This window comes from Crotalus tigris, unplaced genomic scaffold, assembly GCF_016545835.1.
Source record: "Crotalus tigris isolate CLP2741 ecotype Arizona unplaced genomic scaffold, ASM1654583v1 scf7180000017792.2578787, whole genome shotgun sequence".
NCBI classification, from domain to species: domain Eukaryota; kingdom Metazoa; phylum Chordata; class Lepidosauria; order Squamata; family Viperidae; genus Crotalus; species Crotalus tigris.
The window spans coordinates 704,893-725,953 of NW_024096639.1; the positions used below are offsets into that span (position 1 = coordinate 704,893).

The window sequence follows — 21,061 nt, forward strand, 5'->3', positions numbered from 1 at the left end:
TTTTAGATGCCGTGCATATACACTAAACTGTGTGTAGTTTCCAATAAGAGTTTCAGTATGGCTTCCGGTTCTGGGTTGCAGTGTGTGCAGTTGTACGGAGAGACTCTTCTCTTCGCTGGCTGCTTTTCTTCTGCCGGTAGACCCTTAATCGGGTTGAAAAGTCGCCCTGGAGGGGCGACTATTGATGAGGAGGACTCTTGTCAATCGCGGGGGGAGGCGGCAGCTCCTTCTCTGGTCCGAGGCAGCTCCTCAGGGCCGACGGAGAAAAGATCGGCCATTAACATGGCCGATCATTTAGCTACACCAGCCGAAAGTCAAAAGAACACCTAAGCATTAAGAAACCACTGTGGATGATCCAGGTGAGACTTTTCCCTCTCTCCTTTTGCCCTAATTACTCTCCTGTTAAAAGTCTTCTGGAACTATTTCCCTGCTTTGAAAGAGCTGCCTTTGTTTATCCGGGAAAGAGAGCTTTAGCAAAAGAACAAAAGAAAAAAAAAGTTAACTTCCTATTGACTATTTTTATTTTTGGTCACTGGAAAAAGCCCTATCAAAGAACTTTATTGTTATATCTATTGTCTAAGCTGGAGAATATTGTTTTCCTATTTCTTGGATTTATTTTTTTAAAGGGATAAATCTTTATTGTTTGAAAAAAAAAACTTTATTGGAAGCTGAAAAAGAGATTTCACAGCTTACTGAGGGCATCTTGTGGTGAAAACTATTACTGCAACTATATTTCCTCTTTGATTTTTGAGGTTGGGTTCGACCTTCAAATGATGATAAAAGCGAAAAGATAAATGATATGAAACAGCTGGGTGGTGAAGTTGCTCCACTAGTAATGTGGAGATGGATAAATCCTAACTGTTTGTATGTGTTGATTGTTAGTAAATATAGCCTCTTCTAAAAAAGTAAAAGACTATCTCACCACTGAAATGGAGAAATTTCATCCACAGCTTGATTTGAACTTAGAAGCAATTTTGGAAGCAACAGTATATATGAAATCTTGGAGAAACATTAAAGATGACATCTCTGAACCACAAATTGAATCTCAAATCCTAATGGATCAATCTACAGGTCAAGGAACTAGCTCTAGAGAGGCCTATATGCAGCAATATACACAACTTACAGAGACAGAGGAAAAAGTCACTGAGCAAATGGATGTTAATCTACACTTTATGGAGAATTTGAAGATCAAAGAATGACTCTAACTGAGACACTTGCAGTGTTAAAAGTATCAGGAACTGACTTTCAGATATGAATTACTGAGAATAGTGAAATTGTGGATAATCAACTTCTGACTATAACACGGAAACAAACTGTCTACACTACACTACAGATGATATTGGAAGAAGGGAAAGAGAACTTGGTCCAGATAGAAGTATTGATAAGTACCCTCACTCAAATATTGAGACTCGACGATATAGAAGCTCTATTACGGAAACTGGACTGACACAGAAAGAAAGCCAGAGTTAGATTTAAAAATGTGATTTAAAACTTTACTTGATGGGTAAATAAGGCTTTAGAGATCTTGATTGAATAAAGATTAATCAAATATGTGAACTTAGTAAGAATAAGAAGATGCTTTTCTGTATGAATATGCTTGTTGTGGATATAACAATTATTTGGATCGGATTTAAACTTTATTGAGTGGGTTAAAAGAATTTTTCATAGATATAGATTGATTGATAGATTGTAGATTTAAAATAGAGTAGAAATGTATTTTTTGAAGTAATATTCTTATTTCTAGGAAGGATAGCTATTTGGTAATGGAAGGAGAATAAGAGGGATTTCTGATAAAAGAAGAAATGGTATTAATAAATGAGTTACTAGATTAAAAAATAGAATACTTGTAGAAAATATAAGAATGATATGATTGAAATAGTATGTGTATTTTATAGATAAGGAGTATGCTAAGGAAAAAGGGAAAGGAGGGACACCTAAAGTGTTAATAATATGTTTATTTAAAAGCTAATTGGAATATGGTAATTGTAAATAGTGAAAAACAGGATTTGGATTTATACAGATGAAATGTTATTGATGATTGTTCTGATTGATTGCATTTTATTGAAAAATACATTAATTTGAATATATTGTATTATTTGAGGGAAATAGAGAGGGAATTTCTAATGATTTAACGAGTTATATATGTATGATTTTGTTTTTGGATGATTGATTACCCTATCACCACGTTTCTCAAGCACCTAGTTGTAAAAATAAAAAAATCAATAAAACTTGTTTTAATAAAAAAAAGTTTCAGTATATCCTAGTGGGCTACCATTATCTTTTTACATTCCAATAAAACTGGACAAACATTTTGAGCTCTCATCCCTGATAAGTACAATTATTTCAGAAGGTAGACTGAAAAAAGGATTATTTTGGAACTAAGCCAATATATTACAGTTATTGCAATGATTCATTGTAATAATACGTTTAACTTTTGTTTTGAGACCAGCAGTTGATTATAAAGTGGTTGTACAATGAATGGGCTCTTTGGAAATGTCAAATACTGTTTTTACATGAAGAGTGAAAGTGGGAGTTGTTACCTACTTCCTTAACATAGTAATTTTCCATGCCTGTGTGCTTCAGTCCAGGAGAACATAGTTATGACATCTTTGATATGATTAGATCAACCACAGATCTGGCAATTATTTAAATATACAAAGTTATGTGACTAAAATATTCTCCCTTCAATACAGAGTGCTCTATATCAGCGGTTCTCAACCTGTGGGTCGCGACCCCTTTGGAGGTTGAATGACCCTTTCACAGGGGTCGCCTAAGACCATTGGAAAATACATATTTCTGATGGTCTTAGGAACCGAGACAACACTCCGCATCCGTCTCCGCATGGCCTCCTCCACCATTTGCAGAGAGAGAGAGACAGAGAGGCACTTTTGCTTCCCTTCTCTCTCTCTTAGGTGGACTTACCTCCTGCAGGGCTCCTGATTGGCCCTGCGCCCGGGGGCCCCACCCCCTGGGAGAAGTGCGGCCAGGGCCTCGTGGCCTTGGAGCCGCCTGGGGAAGCAGCCATGCCACTGCTGCCGCCACAGGAGCCACTGCCTCCCATCCTGCTCCCCCTCCCCGCCTGTTCGGCTGAGGAGGCAGTGGAGGCCAGGCCGGGGGCGACGGAGACCCCCAATGATGCTGCCGTGAGAGAAAGAGAGAGAAGAAAGAGAGAGAGACAGAGGAAAGAAGAAAAGAAAGAGAGAAAGAGGGAGGAAACAGAAAGAGAAAGAAAGAGAGAAACAGGAAAAGAGAGAGGAAAGAGAAAGAAAGGTAGGAAACAGAAAGAGAGAGAAAGAGAGGAAAGAGAAAGAGAAAAAGGAAAGAAAGAAAGAGGAAAGAGAAAGAGGAAAGAAAAAGAAAGGGGAGAGGAAAGAGAAAAAGAAAAAAGGGAAAGAGGGAGAAAGAGAGGAAAGAAGAGAGGGAGGAAAGAAAAGAGGGAAGAAAGAGGAAAGAAATAGAGGAAAGAGAAACAGGAAAAGAGAAAGAGAAAGAGGGAGGAAAGAGAGAGAAAGAGGAAAGAGAGAGAAGAGAGAGAGAGGAAAGAGAAAGAGGGAGAGGAATGGCGCTTCTCCAACCAGGCTGGGAAGACCCGGCGGAGCGGCCTTCCTGCCCCCCTCCCCGCCAGCTGGATGGGGGGTTGGGGGTCACCACAACATGAGGAACTGTATTAAAGGGTCGCGGCATTAGGAAGGCTGAGAACCACTGCTCTATATGATCTAGGCCAGGGGTAGGCAACCTTGGCTCTTTTATGACTTGTGGACTTCAACTCCCAGAATTCCTGAGTCAGCAAGGCTGCTTCAGGAATTCTGGGTATTGAAGTCCACAAGTCATAAAAGAGCCAAGGTTGCCTACCCCTGATCTAGTCTGTTGTTTCAATTAAAAAGTGTTAAAAGTAGCAACTTGGGGACTTTGTAAAACAGATGAAGTATCTTTCATTAAAGCAGCCATGTATTCTAGAAGGCATTCCTGACTGTATTGAGGGAAGAAGTGTTTGCATGTGAGTTCAGTTTTCTTGTGGTATTAGCTGATGAGTAGTTTGTGCATACACATACATTTGAAAGCAGCAAAAGACAACCTTTGTTAGGGCCACCCACTTAGTTTCATGAGACCAGATCGCTTGAAGAAGTGTCTCCCTCCCTTATGAGTTCCTTTTTATACCTCCAGTTTACAATTGCTAGGCTGGGATAGAGGAAGCTTCTAATTACAAGTGATGGGGACAACGAGCATTCTGGTCTTGGCATATGTATCTAACAATCATAGAGCTGCATTCATAATATTCATATTTCCTCATTTTTTTCCACAATATGCTTGAAAAAATAACCACTCATCTTTATGTAATTTAGTGTTTTCCAAATTGTTGCTGTTAGTATGTATTAAATTTAAAAATCTATAGTATCAGTTAATATATATTAGAACAGGCATCCCCAAACCCTGGTCCACAGCATGCCAGAACCCAGGCTGTACAAACAAGCAACGCCCCATCTGCAGGATGCAGGTAGCACACAAAACCACGCCCCCTTCAGTTCGTGGAAAAAGCTCTTTTCATGGAACCAAACCCTGGTGCCCAAGATGTTGGGGGCACTGTATTAGAAGGTACCCAGTTGAAAAACGTGTGTATAAACTGTTCAATCATATAATTGAATTTCTCTAATAATCTGTTATATATCTACTTTAAATTTATACGTCTGAATAATTAGATAATCTGCTTTTGTATGTTTTTCTCTTCTGAAAAATTTCCTTATCATATATATAGATTCTTAAATAAGAGTTTCTCCTTCGTGTTTTAACATTATTTAACAAAAATGTATGTTTTGCACTCAGTTTATAGTTGTTAATGTTCAGGTTCATGTAGTTAGAATGCTTTGGAAAAATGTTGAATGAATTCATTAATAGTTCAATATTTATATTTGTAAATATTTATACTCCTACTTGCAGTTCTCATTGTGTTGTCTTTAAAATTTAGGCACCTGAGATTACCGCAGAACTGATAAAAAAAACAGTCCCTAAATTTGGAGACTTCAGGAAGCATAAGTCTTTACATAGGATACAGAAACAAACAATACATACATTCAATATATATGATATTATAACACCACCACCACCACCAACAACAACAACAACAACAATAATAATGTTGGAAGGGACCTTGTAGGTCATCTAGTACAAACCCATGCTGCTCAGGCAGGAAACTCTATACCATTTCAGACAAATGGCTGTCCAGTCTTTTCTTAAAAATTTCCAGTGTTGGAGAATTCACAGCTTCTGAAGGAAGGTTGTTCCATTGATTAATTGTTCTAACTGTCAGGAAATTTCTCTTTAGTTCTAGGTTGCTTCACTCTTTGGTGCTTTGGAGAATAGCTTGACTCCCTCTTCTTTGTGGCAACCCCTGAGAAATTGAAACACTACTATTATGTCGTCCTGATCCTTCTCTTCATTAAACTAGACATACCCAATTCCAGCAAACGTTCCTTATATGTTTTAGCCTCCAATCCCCTAATCATCTTTGTTGCTCTTCTCTGTACTCTTTCTAGAGTCTCAACATCTTTTTACATCCTGGTGACCAAAACTGGATGCAGTATTCCAAGTGTGGCCTTACCAAGGCGACTTGATTCTATCCCTCTGTTAATGCAGCCTAGCACTTGTGTTGGCGTTTTAGGCAGCTGCAGCACACTGCTGGCTCATATTTAAATGATTGTCCACTAGGACTCTGAGATCCCTCTTACATTTACTACTATTGAGCAATAATAATGATGATAAAGTTGGAAGGGACCTTGGATGTCATCTAGTCCAACCCCCTGCTCAGGCAGGAAACTCTTTATCATTTCGGACAAATGGCTGTCCAGTTTCTTCTTAAAAACATCCAGTGTTAGCACATTCACCGTTTCTGGAGGCAGATTGTTCCACTGGTTAATTGTTCTAACTGTCAGGAAGTTTCTCCTTAGTTCTAGGTTGCTTCTCTCTTTGGTTAGCTTACACCTGTTGCTCCTTGTCCTGCCTTCAGGCGTTTTAGAAAATAGCTTGACTCCCTCTTCTTTGTGGCAGCCCCTGAGATATTGGAACACTGCTATCATGTCCCCCCTCGTCCTTCTCTTTGTTAAATTAGACATACCCAATTACAGCAACTGTTCCTTATATGTTTTAGCCTCCAGTCCCCTAATCATCTTTGTTGCTCTTCTGTGTATTCTTTCTAGAGTCTCAACATCTTTTTTACATCGTGGTGACCAAAACTGGATGCAGTATTCCAAGTGTGGCCTTATCAAGGCATTGTAAAGTGGTATTAATACTTCACGTGATCTTAATTCTATCCCTCTGTTAATGCAGCCTAGCATTGTGTTGGCAGCTGCAGCACACTGCTGGCTCATATTTAAATGGTTGTCCACTAAGACTCCGAGATCCCTCTCACAGTTACTACTATTGAGCAAGGTACCCCCTATACTATACCTGTAGATTTGGTTTTTCTTGCCTAAATGTAGAACCTTACTTTTTTCACCATTGAATTTCATTTTTTTAGATAAGGTCCAGTTTTCAAGTCTGCCCAGATCCTCCTGTATCCTAACCCTGTCTTCTGGAGTGTTGGCTATTCCTGCCAGCTTGGTGTCATCTGCAAATTTGATGAGTTCCCCATCTATCCCCTCGTCCAAATCGTTGATAAAGATGTTGAAGAGCACTGGGCCCAGAACAGAGGCCTGTGGCACCCCACTACACACTTCCCTCCATGTAGATACGGTTCCATTGAGGACCACACGCTGAGTACGGCCGGTCAGCCAGCTACAGATCCATCTGGTGGTGATGCTATCTAATCACATTTTTCTATCTTCTCAAGTAGTAGGTTGTGGTCTACTTTATCAAATGCCTTACTGAAGTCCAAGTAAATTATATCCACAGCAGTCCTCTGGTCCACTAATTTTGTCACTTGGTCAGAGAATGCAATAAGAGTTGTCAGGCATGATCTGGTTTTGACAAACCCGTGTTGGCTTTTAGTAATGACTTTGTTTGCCTGTAGGTGTTCGCTGATTCATTGTTTGATTATCTTTTCCAGAATCTTCCCAGGAATTGAGGTCAGGCTGATAGGTCTGTAATTTCCTGGGTCCCCAGTGCTCCAGGATCTCTGAAAAATATAGTTCAGTGGTTCTGAGATCACGTTTGCCAGTTCCTTAAGAACCTTGGGGTGTAATCCATCTGGTCCTGGTGTTTTGAACTCGTCTAGGCTGGACAAGTGTTCACTTATCATTTTCTTGCCTATCTTAACTTGTATTTCTATTTTGTTTTTTATGGCACTATTTTTTTCCCTTTGTGTAAAGACAGATGCGAAAAACAAGTTAAATAGTTCTGCTTTCTCCCTGTTGCTTGTCACCTTGGCATTTTCACCCACTAATGTTTCCTTCACTTTTTTCTTGTTTTTTACATGTTGAAAAAAGCTTTTTTTTTGTTGTTTTTGACTTTGGTTGCAAGCCTTAGTTCATTTTGAGCCTTAGCTTTCCTCACTTCATCTTTGCAGGCTCAGGCTATTTGCTGATATTCTGACTTAGTTATGTGTCCCTTTTTCCACTTTTTATACTTGTCCTTTTTATCTTTCAATTTATCAGATAGTTCTTTATGCAGCCATGCTGGTTTCTTTTGAGAGCTGTTATTTTTCCTCTTTGTTGGTATTGTGCTAGACAGGGCCTTTATTATCTCACTTTTCAGAATTTCCCAAGCCTCTTGAGTTGTTTTCCCCTGGAGGATTCTCATCCATGGAATCCTTCCCAAACCCTCTCTAAGTTTATTGAAATTAGCTCTCTTGAAGTCCAAGACTCTAGTTTGACTGTGTTCTATTGCTTGTGCTTCCATAATGTTGAATTCCAATATTGCATGATCACTTCCTCCCAAGGTTCCTATGGCTTCAACATCTTCTATCATTTCATCTCTGTTAGTGAGAATTAGATCCAAAATGGCTAATCCCCTAGTTCCCTTCTCTACGTTTTGGGAGACAAAGTTGTCTGCTAGGTTTGCCAGGAACCTGCTTGATCTTCCACTTGGTGCGGAGTTTGTCTCCCAGTTGACGTCAGGGTAGTTAAAGTCCCCTGTTATAGTTAAAGTCATAGTATACTACCTATACTATACCTGTGCATTTGGTTTTTCTTGCCTAAATATAGAACCTTACTTTTTTCACCACTGAATTTCATTTTTTTAGATAGAGCCCAATGTTCAAATCTGTCAAGATCCCTCTGTATCTTAAGCATATCTTCTGGAGTGTTGGCTATTCCTGCCAGCTTGGTGTTGTCTGCAAATTTGATGAGTTGTCCATCTATCCCTTCATCCAAATCATTGATGAAGATGTTGAAGAGCACTGGGCCCAGAATAAGACCCCTATGGCACCCCACTACAAACTTCCCTCCATGTAGATGCAATTCCATTGAGGACCACACACTGAGTATGGCCGGTCAGCCAGCTACGAATCCATCTGGTGGTGATGCTGTCTAAGCCACATTTTTCTATCTTATCAAGTAGTAGGTTGTGATCTACTTTATCAAATGCCTTATTGAAGTCCAAGTAAATTATATCTACAATTTTGTCACTTGGTCAAAGAATACAATAAGATTTGTCTGGCATGATCTGTTTTTGACAAACCCATGTTGGCTTTTGGTAATAACTTTGTTTGCCTTTAGATATTCGCTGATTCATTGTTTGATTATCTTTTCCAGAATTTTCCAAGGTATTGAGGTCAGGCTGATAGGTCTGTAGTTTCCTGGATTCCCCCCCCCCTTTTGAAGATGGGAACTACATCAGCTCTTTTCCAGTCCTCTGGTAGTTCCCCTGTGTTCCAGGATCTTTGAAAGATATAGTTCAGTGGTTCTGAGATCACATCTGCCAGTTCCTTCAGAACCTTAAATAGTAGTAGTAGTAGTAGTAGTAGTAATGATGATAATAATAATAATAATAATAATAATAATAATAATAATAATAATAATAAGCAAAAGGGGCAACACCAGGGAACTACAGGCCAATTACCTGCTTACCAACAACTTTTAAATTACTAACTGGTGTGGTAGCTGATACAGTACAACAGCATCTAGTTGAAAACAATCTCTTTCCACCTGAGCAGAAAGGAAACCATCCCAATAGCAGAGGAACAAAAGATCAACTCCTAATAGACAAAATGAACTTGGAAAACTGCAAGAAAAGGAAGACCAACCTGAATGTGGCATGGATTGACTACAAAAGGCATTTGACTCTCTGCCACATGACTGGATAATCAAGTGCCTAGAAATAACAGGAGTCAGTAGAAACATCACAGAATTTGTGCAAAGATCGATGGCACAATGGAAGATACAGTTACAGATCAATGGTGAGAGACTGGGAGAGGTTAATATCAAGAGAGGAATATTTCAAGGAGATTCATTGTCACCATTACTATTTGTTATTGCACTGTTTCCTCTGTCAACAATACTGAATAACTCAGGACATGGCTATCAAACATCAAAAACATCACCAGACTATCCCATCCTCTACATGGATGATCTGAAGCTGTATGGAAATTCACTGAATAGAATCGCTGCTCAACACTGTCCATATATATAGCCAAGATCATTCACTGGAGTTTGGCTGGGAGAGGTTAATATCAAGAGACAAGGAGATGTGCCCACACTGTACTATCATCAACAAGGAATGCTGAAGCTGTATGGAAAAACATCATCTGAAAAATCACTGCTCAACAATAGCCAAGATATTGCCAAATGTGCCACGGAAAATAAAAACTGAAGGAATTGGAAAATAACATTAAGAGTCTGGATGAGGAAGATTACTACAAATACTTGGGTATCCTTCAAGCTGACAACATCAAGCACACTGAAGTCAAGAAAAAGATTAGAGGTGAATACATCAAGAGAGTGAAGAAGATCTTAAAGTCCAAACTCAATGGAGGAAATACCATAAAGGCAATCAACACCTGGGCAATCCCAGTCATTAGGTACACAGCTGGAATAGTGGACTGGACTCAAGCAGAACTAAAAGCAATGGATAGGCAGACCAGAAAAATAATGACAATGAATCATGCCCTTCATCCACGCAGTGACATTGATAGACTTTATCTACCAAGGCAAATAGGTGGGCGTGGAATGCTACAAGTACATCAGATGGTTGAAGAAGAAAAAATGGCTTTGGAAGAATATCTGAAGAACAATGATGAAGATGCACTGAAATTAGTATATCAGGAAGGCTTACTGACTACTGGAGAGACCAAACTGGCCTACAAGAAAGACCAAATGAAGAACAGAATAGAGGCATGGGAAGACAAAGCACTACATGGCCAATACATTAAAAAAATAGCTGGGAAAGCAGATAATAATAAAACCTGGCAATGGCTAAGAGCAGGAAAATTGAAGAAAGAGACCGAGGGACTAATTCTGGCTGCACAAGACCAAGCCTTAAGGACAAATGCATATAAAGTCAAAATTGAGAAGACAGCAACAGACAGTAAGTGCCGCCTATGCAAAGAAGCTGAAGAAACAGTGGACCACCTGGTAAGCTGTTGCAAGAAGATTGCACAGACTGACTACAAGCAGCGGCATGACAAAGTAGCAACAATGGTGCATTGGAAGATCTGCAAAAAATATCATTTGCCTGTAAGCAAAAACTGGTGGGATCATAAAATAGAGAAAGTCATAGAAAATGATAAAATTAAACTGCTCTGGGACTTCAGAATTCAAACAGACAAGCACCTGCAACATAACACCCCAGACTTAACAATTGTCGATAAGAAAGACAAAAAAGTCTGGATAGTGGATGTGGCAGTGCCTGGAGACAGCAGAATAGACGAGAAAGAATAGTACCGTATAAGTGGCCCTACAAATTAGAATAGACGGAATAGAAAAAAGCAGCAAGAAAAACCAATACAAATGGGTGCTCCTGTTGGTGCAATCAGACAACTTGGAGCATTGTCCACTATTGGACATTGCACCCATCGCTCGATTTCAACCACTGCCACACCTTACACACAACAATGCTTGTGTGCCTGTATTCACCAATGTCCGTATATATAGCCAAGATATTGTAATGGAGTTTGGCTTGGACAAATGTGCCACACTTACTATCAAACAAGCCTAACATCCTGGATGAGGAAGAGTACTACAAATACTTGGGTATCCTTCAAGCTGACAACATCAAGCACACTGAAGTCAAGAAAAAGATTAGAGGTGAATACATCAAGAGAGTGAAGAAGATCTTAAAGTCCAAACTCAATGGAGGAAATACCATAAAGGCAATCAACACCTGGGCAATCCCAGTCATTAGGTACACAGCTGGAATAGTGGACTGAACTCAAGCAGAACTAAAAGCAATGGATAGGAAGACCAGAAAAATAATGACAATGAATCATGCCCTTCATCCACGCAGTGACTTTATCTACAAGGCAAATAGGTGGGCGTGGAATGCTACAAGTACATCAGATGGTTGGCTTTGGAAGAATATCTGAAGAACAATGATGAAGATGCCAGGAAGGCTTACTGACTACTGGAGAGACCAAACTGGCCTACAAGAAAGACCAAATGAAGAACAGAATAGAGGCATGGGAAGACAAAGCACTACATGGCCAATACATTAAAAAAATAGCTGGGAAAGCAGATAATAACAAGACCTGGCAATGGCTAAGAGCAGGAAAATTGAAGAAAGAGACCGAGGGACTAATTCTGGCTGCACAAGACCAAGCCTTAAGGACAAATGCACAAAATTGAGAAGACAGCAACAGACAGTAAGTGCCGCCTATGCAAAGAAGCTGAAGAAACAGTGGACCACCTGGTAAGCTGTTGCAAGAAGATTGCACAGACTGACTACAAGCCAAAGTAGCAACAATGGTGCATTGGAAGATCTGCAAAAAATATTTGCCTGTAAGCAAAAACTGGTGGGATCATAAAATAGAGAAAGTCATAGAAAATGATAAAATTAAACTGCTCTGGGACTTCAGAATTCAAACAGACAAGCACCTGCAACATAACACCCAGACTTAACAATTGTCGATAAGAAAGACAAAAAAGTCTGGATAGTGGACGTGGCAGTGCTGGAGACAGCAGAATAGACGAGAAAGAACTGGAGAAGATAACAAAATACAAAGACCTACAAATAGAAATAGAAAGACTGTGGCAAAAGCAAGCAAGGGTAGTACCAATAGTATAGGCTCCTTGGGTGCAATCCCAAAACAACTGGAGCACCACTTGAACACCATTGGCATTGACAAATTCGCTATTAGTCAATTGCAAAAGGCGGCCTTACTAGGAACTGCTTCCATCCTGCGACGATACCTGTAATACCATCAAACATCCACATCTGCCTATCCCAGGTCCTGGGTAAGGACTCGATAGGTCAGTGGTTCTCAACCTTTCTAATGCCGCGACCCCATAATACAGTTCCCATGTTGTGGTGACCCCAACCACTTATACATCACCGGGTGCCAGGGGCGTGGCCAAAGAAAAGGGGGAAAAATGGCGGACAGCCTTGTTTGGCGACCCCCGTGAAATGGTCGTTCGACCCCAAATGGGGTCCCGACCCACAGGTTGAGAACCACTGCAATAGGTAGACAAAATGCCAAATCCAGTCTGAACATCTGGCTGACTGTGCAATGATCCATAATAATAATAACTCTCTTAAAGTCCAAGACTCTAGTTTGACTATGTTCTACTGCTTGTGCTTGCATAATGTTGAATTCCAATATTGCATGATCACTCCTCCCCCCCAAGGTTCCTGTGGCTTCAACACCTTCTATCGTTTCATCTCTGTTAGTGTGAATTAAGTCCAATATGGCTGATTCCCTAGTTCCCTTCTCTACGTTTTGGGAGACAAAGTTGTCTGCCATGTTTGTTAGGAATCTCTTGGTGCAGAGTTTGTGTCCCAGTTGATGTCAGGGTAATTAAAGTCTCCCATTACTATTGTGATGTGCTTCCTACATACCTTATTTAGCTGAAGCAAAACATTCATCTATTTCCTCTGGTTGGGTGGGTGGCCTATAATATACACTTATGGCAATGTCATTTTTTCCCCTTTTATATTGACCCAAATGCATTCAAGACAGTTTTCATCATTGTGCTCTTTTTGTAGAAAAGTAATAAATAAAGCAATTAGATGTTAAAAACTAATAAATAAAGCAATTAGATGTTAGAAGAAGACAATAGAAAACATTGATCCTCGATAATATTCCACAGATGGCAAATTTATGGGTTACATCATCCCCTTTTCCAGTTGAGTTTGCATCATTATATTTGCAACTGTTTTAAGTTCTTCCAGAATACAACCCTATTGTTTATTTTATGATTTAAGCTAGTTTTTGCAAGTAAAAAAGAAATATTTTTGCACAAAAAGAAAACTCAAGTGTCCCGAACTTCAAAAGAAAGCATGGATACCATACTAAAATGCTAACGTCACCTTTATTAAATTTTAATTTTTAATAATGCTTTAATTTTTAATGTGCTTTAATAAATCATTATATTTATTAATAATGAAGCATAACATTCCACATAACAATGATACCTTGCAAACATTCTTAAGAAAATTATCAACCATAGCAAGATGGACAGAGATAATGTACTATAAAATTTTCCTGAAGAATTCTTAAGTTTTTAATATATTTCTCGTAAGTATAAGTAGTATGTTAGAACTATTTTTAATTAATATTTTATATTTATGTTTGCAGGGAGTATGCTGGAGGTAAAACCATGAAGAAGTAGTGGAAAGAAGAATAATGTTTTTCCGAAATCGTTTTCTGTTTCTGTTGGCTTTAGCTGCCTTATTAGCATTTTTGAGCCTTAGCCTCCAATTCTGTAAGTATAATATTATGTCATAGCTGAGATTTGTAAATATCATGTTCTTTTTATTGTATTTTTAATGCATGTGTACGTAAAATCAAATTAATGTCAAAATGATTATGTGTACAACATGAGGAATCATTTTCTGCTTTATAATTTTGAACATATTCTAAACCAACCGATATTAATTATGATTGTGCGGGCTGAAAATGATTGATCTGTTTGACATGTTACGACAAACGGGGAAAGAGAATTCTTTCCCCCCCTCACTTTCTGCAAAATATTTGGTTTATTTCATATGTATAGATTTGAATAACAAATGCATATTAACTGTTACTTCTCTCATGTTAGAATTCTTGAATAATTATATAATTAAAGCATGAGCATCATACAAATTCTCAAATACATGAACATGAAGATGACTTTAAAAAAGTTAAGAGATAAGGCATAATTAGACTTGCAAGATTCTGCTACTATATCCAATCTTAATATACTTTTTGATGTAGAGTTGATTTCCTGGTCTGATCTACCTCTTGAGGCTAATATTGTTTTATGCTTTATCTACTCCTTTTCTTCTATTAACATGAAGGGGTTTGTATAAGTGTGTCTATCTATGATGTTTGCACATAACTTAATTCCTTTTTCATTGTTTGAGCTTAAGAAGTGTTTTTCTCCTCAATGCTTTGGTAACAGGTACCTCAATGCCATCCTCTTTATGTTCCACAAAATGTCACCACATCAGAATTAGTGATGGGAGATCACTACATATGACTAGCCCTCAATCACAGCCACTCAATTTTGTCAGAATCTATAGCCAAAACCTGTTCTTCCCCATCTAGACCCATACATCCTCCAAGCACTGGGAAAATATCTTGATGGCAACTCCTGGATAGTCTGAGGCAAAAATGTATACCTATCATAAGCATACTAGTAATACTTGACCCCATGCTGATAGATGATCTCACTAATGCTTTCATGTAGCTCTTAAATAGAAGTTTAAAGACAAAAAGTCTTGAAAACTATCCATACTTTTACAGGGAATGACTCTTGGCCACCCCACTAATATTTCCACCCATCCTCTTCACATAATAACACTATTTAACCTTTCTCCAACATAATAATCTTATAATATCAATAAACAACTGGAGTTCTAACACAAACATATGGTCTTGCTTTCAGGTTCAGGAAAAAAATGTATTGATGGGGTAGAAAGTTACATATCTAAAATCTGATCGTAGTACTTGTAGCTATAGTTCCTTCAGTCCATTCAGCATATTAATAGACAGTACCAGGAAAGCTTGCCTTTTCTATTAAGGTTGTGGTCTTTTCTTCATAAATTTTGATGTCAACTAATGAGGAACACTTCTGAGATAATGAATGTTGTTGTTGTTTAAAATTATTAATGCTAAATGATTGGTCAAATAAACTTTTGTTTATATTTCTATAATGTAAATAAATCAAGCAAATATTACAGTACTTTAACTGATTAGTCATTGTTCTTGATAAGACTTTTCTAGATTGAAATTTAAACCACAAACTTTTGAAGGATTAGGTTCCCACTTCCCTAATCTATGGAATAACAGTGAAATATTCTAAGTCTATTACAATTTTGCTAAATAGTATATGCAGATAGCCCTTGACTTATTACTGCAATTGGGACCAGAAATCTGATCATAAGTTGTTATGGTTATTAGTCGAGGCACACACATGACTGGAAGTGCTGTGGTTGTTAAACGAACATGGTGGTCATTAAACAAATATGATCATTAAGCAGATCCATTTATTTGAATGCCAGAAACTGGCAAAAAAAGTCTCAAACTGTAGCCACATGACTGCAGAATGTTGCAACCAGTCATAAAGGTGACCAGTTGAAAGTTCCCAACATGACAATGGGAGGGCTGCTGCAACCATTTATGGTGGCTGGAGGTGGTGGTGGTCGTGATGCTTTTCAGGCCCTAAGTTAAATTTGAGGACTTAAATACCAAAAGACAACTGTTGGAAAACCAACTCGGCCCACACTGCATGGTCCCAAACATTTCTCAGTGTTCTTTCAGACTATTTTATTTTCCTAATCCTAATCAATCTGGTGGACCATATTGAAGAGGTAAAACAGTTGGAAACTTAGGAAGAATCTCACATATTGTGCTTCAAAGTACATAAAATGGAAAATTGAAACCAAATCAAAATAGAGATCTAATTTCAATGTGCAAGGTACATACAAAATTCTACATATAAAAACTGATAGCCAGTATCTGTAGAAAGTTGGGAAAACCGAAGCTCAACAAAAGAAAATAAATGCAAAAAAAGAGTTTCTTTTGGCTATGCCATTAATAATGAGGGATGGGTGGGACAACTGATCTATTTCTGAGTACTTAAAGAGAGTGTTTGCTACTTGGAAAAGATGATAACATGGAAAAGGTCAGTTGATAGAAAGAGGGAATGGTGACCCAAAGGACAGTCTTACTACCATAATAAATGTAAGCATTCAGAAATAGATAAGTTATGTCTGAAAAACTTGAAGAACGTAGTAGATACCATTGTGGATTGATTTGAGAAACCATATAGTGCCAAATGGTTGGTGTAGGGTGCATGTTCCTATCTTCAAAAAGAGAAGAATAAAAAAGACCTGAATAAAAACTGGTTGTCAGCTTAATATCAGTCCTTTGCAAACTTTTGGTACAGGCTATTAAGTATTTAGAAAAAAATGCATTGTTTGGCAGAAGCCAGAATGAATTTATCAAGAAAAAGTTGTACAAAATATTTGGGTCTCCTTTTTTTTGATAAAGTGGTGATCAGCGGACCAAGTATATAGTGAAGATGGTAAAATGTGGATTGTATACACAATATGCAACTATTATATGGGTATCCTCCTGATTTTACCATTGTACCCAACAAATATACTTCAGTGGCTTGTATTAAACTGGATTAAAGTGTCAAGTGGCATATTGCAGAGCTCTGTTCAAGGCAAGAGAAAAATAGTGTTTCAGAATAACCAGCAATAACTATTACCCATAGCAAAATACTCTTATATAACATGGGCTATTCTTTTGGGAATGTGACTCTATGAATTAGTTTAGCAGATGAAACATTCTGCTTCCAAAGTCTTGTGTTTAAATGTCTGTTAATATTAATGTTAAGTAGCCCATATTAGATTAGATACCATGATTGAATTCTATTGTATATATGTGCTTTTTATTTAAGTTATTGTAGATGTATTTAAAATACACACCATCCTTGCAAACAGAAGAGTTATGCATAAAATAAGTATAAACTTGAGTTTATACTATGACTTCTATGACTTCTGTGTGTGTGTTCATCCGTGTGTGTTGTGTATGTGTGAAAGAGAGAGGGAATGGGAGAGGAAAAGAGAGAGTGAGAGAATGGTTGGATTTTTTAAATACCTATGTCGATTTTTTTTTGTCCACAAAGAATGGAATTATTTAACATGTGTACTTTTGAATAAATGTTTAGATTTCTTCATGTATACTATCATGCATTCCTCATAATATAAAGCATCTGTTCAGGACAAAATTAAGCTCTTGACAAAGGGCGACTTTTAAATGTTTTATAAAGAAAGGAGCTCTTTGTCATTATACAGACGATAGATTATATACTGTTTTAGGTTTGTAATCCTTCTAGGTGGTATATATGATGATTTTCATAGAGGAAAAAATAAATCTGAAGAAACATTATTGATACTGAAACAGACACTTTGTTACTATAAATTTTTTTTTGGATTTTCTGAAATAAACTTGGCTTTCACAGCATTGGGGTACTTTGATTATATAGAGAAAATTAATGCGGACAAATCTCAAAACCAATACATAAGAGTGAATAAGTCTAAACCAACCTAGAAAGTTGTGATTTGATAGATATTCAATCCTAAAAGAGAAAGGTGAGAATTTTAAAGAACACAAAGCAGTTTATGAAATATATGGGATGTAGAGGAAGTAAAGATTTTCAAGGCAAGAAAGTTATATTATAGAAAGATATTAATAGGGTGATTGTAAGCTAGATTTAGCTATGTTTCCTTTTCTTTGATTTACTATTTTTTATTTCTTTTTGTGCTCTACCTAACATTTCTTATTCTGGAAGGAGTGTGGAGTGTATGCACGTACAGTGTGCATATTCTCTTGAGGGGTACACAGTGACAAGCACCTCCCTTGAGGGGGAAAGATCACCCTAAGACAACATTGCAGCTGACAAGGTTGCAGGTATTGTTTCTTTGGAAACACTGCCAAATATGTTATAGTTGAAGGTCTTTAAAAATCAAACCTAATGCTGTTTACCTTAGGCCATTTCAGACACCTCTGTTCTCAGACAAAAATCAATATTATGAACTTACTGTTGTATTCATAAATGAAACACAGCTGTGGTCCAATAGGTAATAATTCACTCTTAAAAGCCAGTGTTTTGGAGGGTTTTTAAATCCAATTCAATCAAGAACTAGTACTCTTTTCTTGCACTAGGCTAGGGTAAGCAGGAAAATAATATTAGCTCTCAAAGTACAAAATATTACAATTTATAATGTTACAGTAGATTCATTATTCTTAAGTTTTTTCAAATATTTAATGAGAGTCTTAGACTTAGTTAAAGCTATATAATTATTTTTCCATCTTCTTACTGGTCAGTTTCATTTGTACATACATAAGATTATTGAAAAGGACAATTTGAAGTATGGAAACCCTGTGATTGTTAACTTGTGTCATTGTACAATGTACAATCAGTGTAGACCCTTGGACAAATATAGAGGTAATTAAAAGGAATAGCTGGAGTGGCAGTTTCCTGTTGTTGTTTTTCTTGTTACTACATGTTGAGGACTGAGATGCCTGCTTCTGGATTGTTATATTTTCATGAATAGACTTAATATGAAATATAACACTACCTGACTTTAATTTTGTGGAGAAGAACTCTTGTTCTTGAGTAACACCTCAAGAAACACATATTAAAATAAACAACAATAGATTTCCTGGATATTTACTGTAAGAAAAATCTGTGAAATTTGAGTGCAGATGTTAGAATGCATAAATCTACCATATATTTACCTGCCTCTGGTATATTTCCAAAGCTTTTTCTTCTCACTCCTATATCGTTGTTACATTGTTGTTCCTTATCTCTTCTGTTGTACTTAGCATATTCTTTCTGTGGAATATTTTCTTATTTATAGGACAATGCTAGTAACAGAAATTTGACATGTACTTTAAAAAACAACTCAGTAACAATTTAGGTAGTTTTTAAGATATTGTCCCCCTACTAGAAACAATGCTACTTTTCTCCAGCATGATGAGTGTAGAATTCAGCGGATGGGTAATTTCAGCCTTTCTGCTCAGAAGAGACTAGGTTAGAATTTTGGCCACGCCTCCCTCTGGGTGTGTCTTCCCAGTTTTGACTTAGTAGGGCGCAGAAATTTTGGCTCAACTAGTCTAGGTTAATTGACCATCTATTTTAATCTGATTGAGCTAGTCCTTTTTTAGTTATCTAAAGTGTAGTTTTTCTTTTTGTTTTTTTGCAATTGGAACTCGAATTGGCATAGAATTAGTTGGAAATTTGAAAAGGGCCTTCTGGCTTCGAGCCTAACAGGCTCCTGTGAAGAAGGCTGCAGGCTGTTCTTTCTCCGAGTGAGGGTTTTTCACCTCCAATCAAGCGAATCAGCGGAGCGCGGACCAGCTGACCAGCTGGCTTTTGGAGATTGGAGTCTTTCGAGACTCAGGCTGTTTGGAAGCTTCCGTTTCTGGCTTCGTCGCAATGAGGCTCCTCTGGCCGCAGGACTCGGATCGCAGCGGAGGCTACGCAACTAATAGCAAGTGCCTTTCTATAACAGGGGGAGAATACTTATTTAAATTGACTGTTCTTTAAAGTTATTGAGCTAGCAGGGAGGTTGCTTCCCTTCTATTCCCCTCCTTTAGCGTTTTTCGCTTTTCCTTGGAGGCACTGAACGGGCGCGGCCGCCATTTTGGAAGTATTATTGGGAGTGGCCACCATTTTGAGTGTGTCTTTAGGCGCGGAAGCCAATTTGTGGGGACCTCGGTTCCTCTTCAAGACATTGAGGCCTGCTTATTTACCACTGGCCTGCGTTGTCAGGCCTTTAACCAGGGGGAAGTTTATCAGCTTGTTTTCAGGAGAATCACAGATTGATTTCTTGTCTGTATTGGAGTTATTGTTCCAATTACTCATTGGTGGTTTTGTCAGATATACTTATTTCTGGTGTGAGTTGAGTGAAGGGGAAATTATTTTAGACCACCTGTTCCAATTAGAGAGTGGCATTTGTCACTGGCCTAGACAGGCAGTTCTAGGGACCTGTCTGGCTGTCCTTGCCATTGCTGTTGTGCAGAGCAAGGATTGTTTTTCATCTCTGTCAACTAGATCTGCGTGTTTGGGTTTTCCCCACTTCTGGATATCTCCTACCCCGATTATCTAGACTGCAATGGCAGACAATTCCTCGCCCCAGGCATCACAGGGCTCTGGTATTCCCCCCGCATAAACAAAGCGCTGATCTACTGATTTGGACGCAGAGGGAAAGAAAAAGGCCAAGACAAAACACATTTCTACCAAAGAGCCCTCCAAGTCAGCCGAGCAAGAGGCCTCGAGGAGACATCTGGCGCTGGAAAGGAAATTCTCCAAAGCCCAAAGGCTCATGTCCAGTGAAGCTGAAGTGGTTCTCCCCGTGCCATTGGACACTTCTCCATTTGAGCCTCCATTTGTACCTTCTCACAATGCCCCTAGGGCTTGGTCTCCTCAAGGGGAAACTGAGCAGGTTGGTCCCCCTCGCTCCTCATCTTCATCTACTCATCAAGGCCCTGAGGCCACGTTTATTCCAGCTGAGGCTGGTGCTAGTTCTATGGAACAAAGGGATATGTGGTCAGATCAGTTTCAGTCTTTCATGCATGATACGTTTATGCAATTCATGTCTTCTAGGGGACAACAACCCTTGCAACCACCACCACCTCTTTCTATACCTCCTTCTCGAGCGGGACGTACTACAATCCCCGGTTCAGGCGTTTCTGAGACTTCTTCCCAGCTAGGGGAGGAGGGATCTGTTAACCTGGAGATAACTGACATGCCCATGTCAGAGGATGAGAAGGCAGCGCCCGAATAGGCGCCAACTTCGGGGCTTTTTGAACTTTCTCTTTTCAGGTCTCTACTGATAAAGGCCATTACCACCGCCAACCTCACTTCGGTACAGGAGGAGAAACCTTCTACCTCCACCAGTCAGGAGTCTAACCCATTGTTCGCTGAACAGGTCGTGGAGGACAAGCAGATTCCTTGTCCACAGGTTTTCTGTACTACAG

The 21,061-nt window shown here is 38.5% G+C and overlaps 1 protein-coding gene across 2 annotated transcripts in view; it reads left to right on the forward strand.

Annotated features, from left to right (window-relative positions):
- PXYLP1 (2-phosphoxylose phosphatase 1) overlaps nt 1-21,061 on the forward strand; it is a 61,192-nt gene that overhangs the window by 12,834 nt on the left and 27,297 nt on the right. For both annotated transcript variants that reach the window (XM_039342468.1, XM_039342467.1), the window contains one exon: nt 13,661-13,787. In XM_039342468.1, coding sequence (XP_039198402.1) covers nt 13,709-13,787 — 79 coding nt within the window. In that variant the 5' untranslated portion in view covers nt 13,661-13,708. The remainder of the gene's footprint in view (nt 1-13,660; nt 13,788-21,061) is intronic.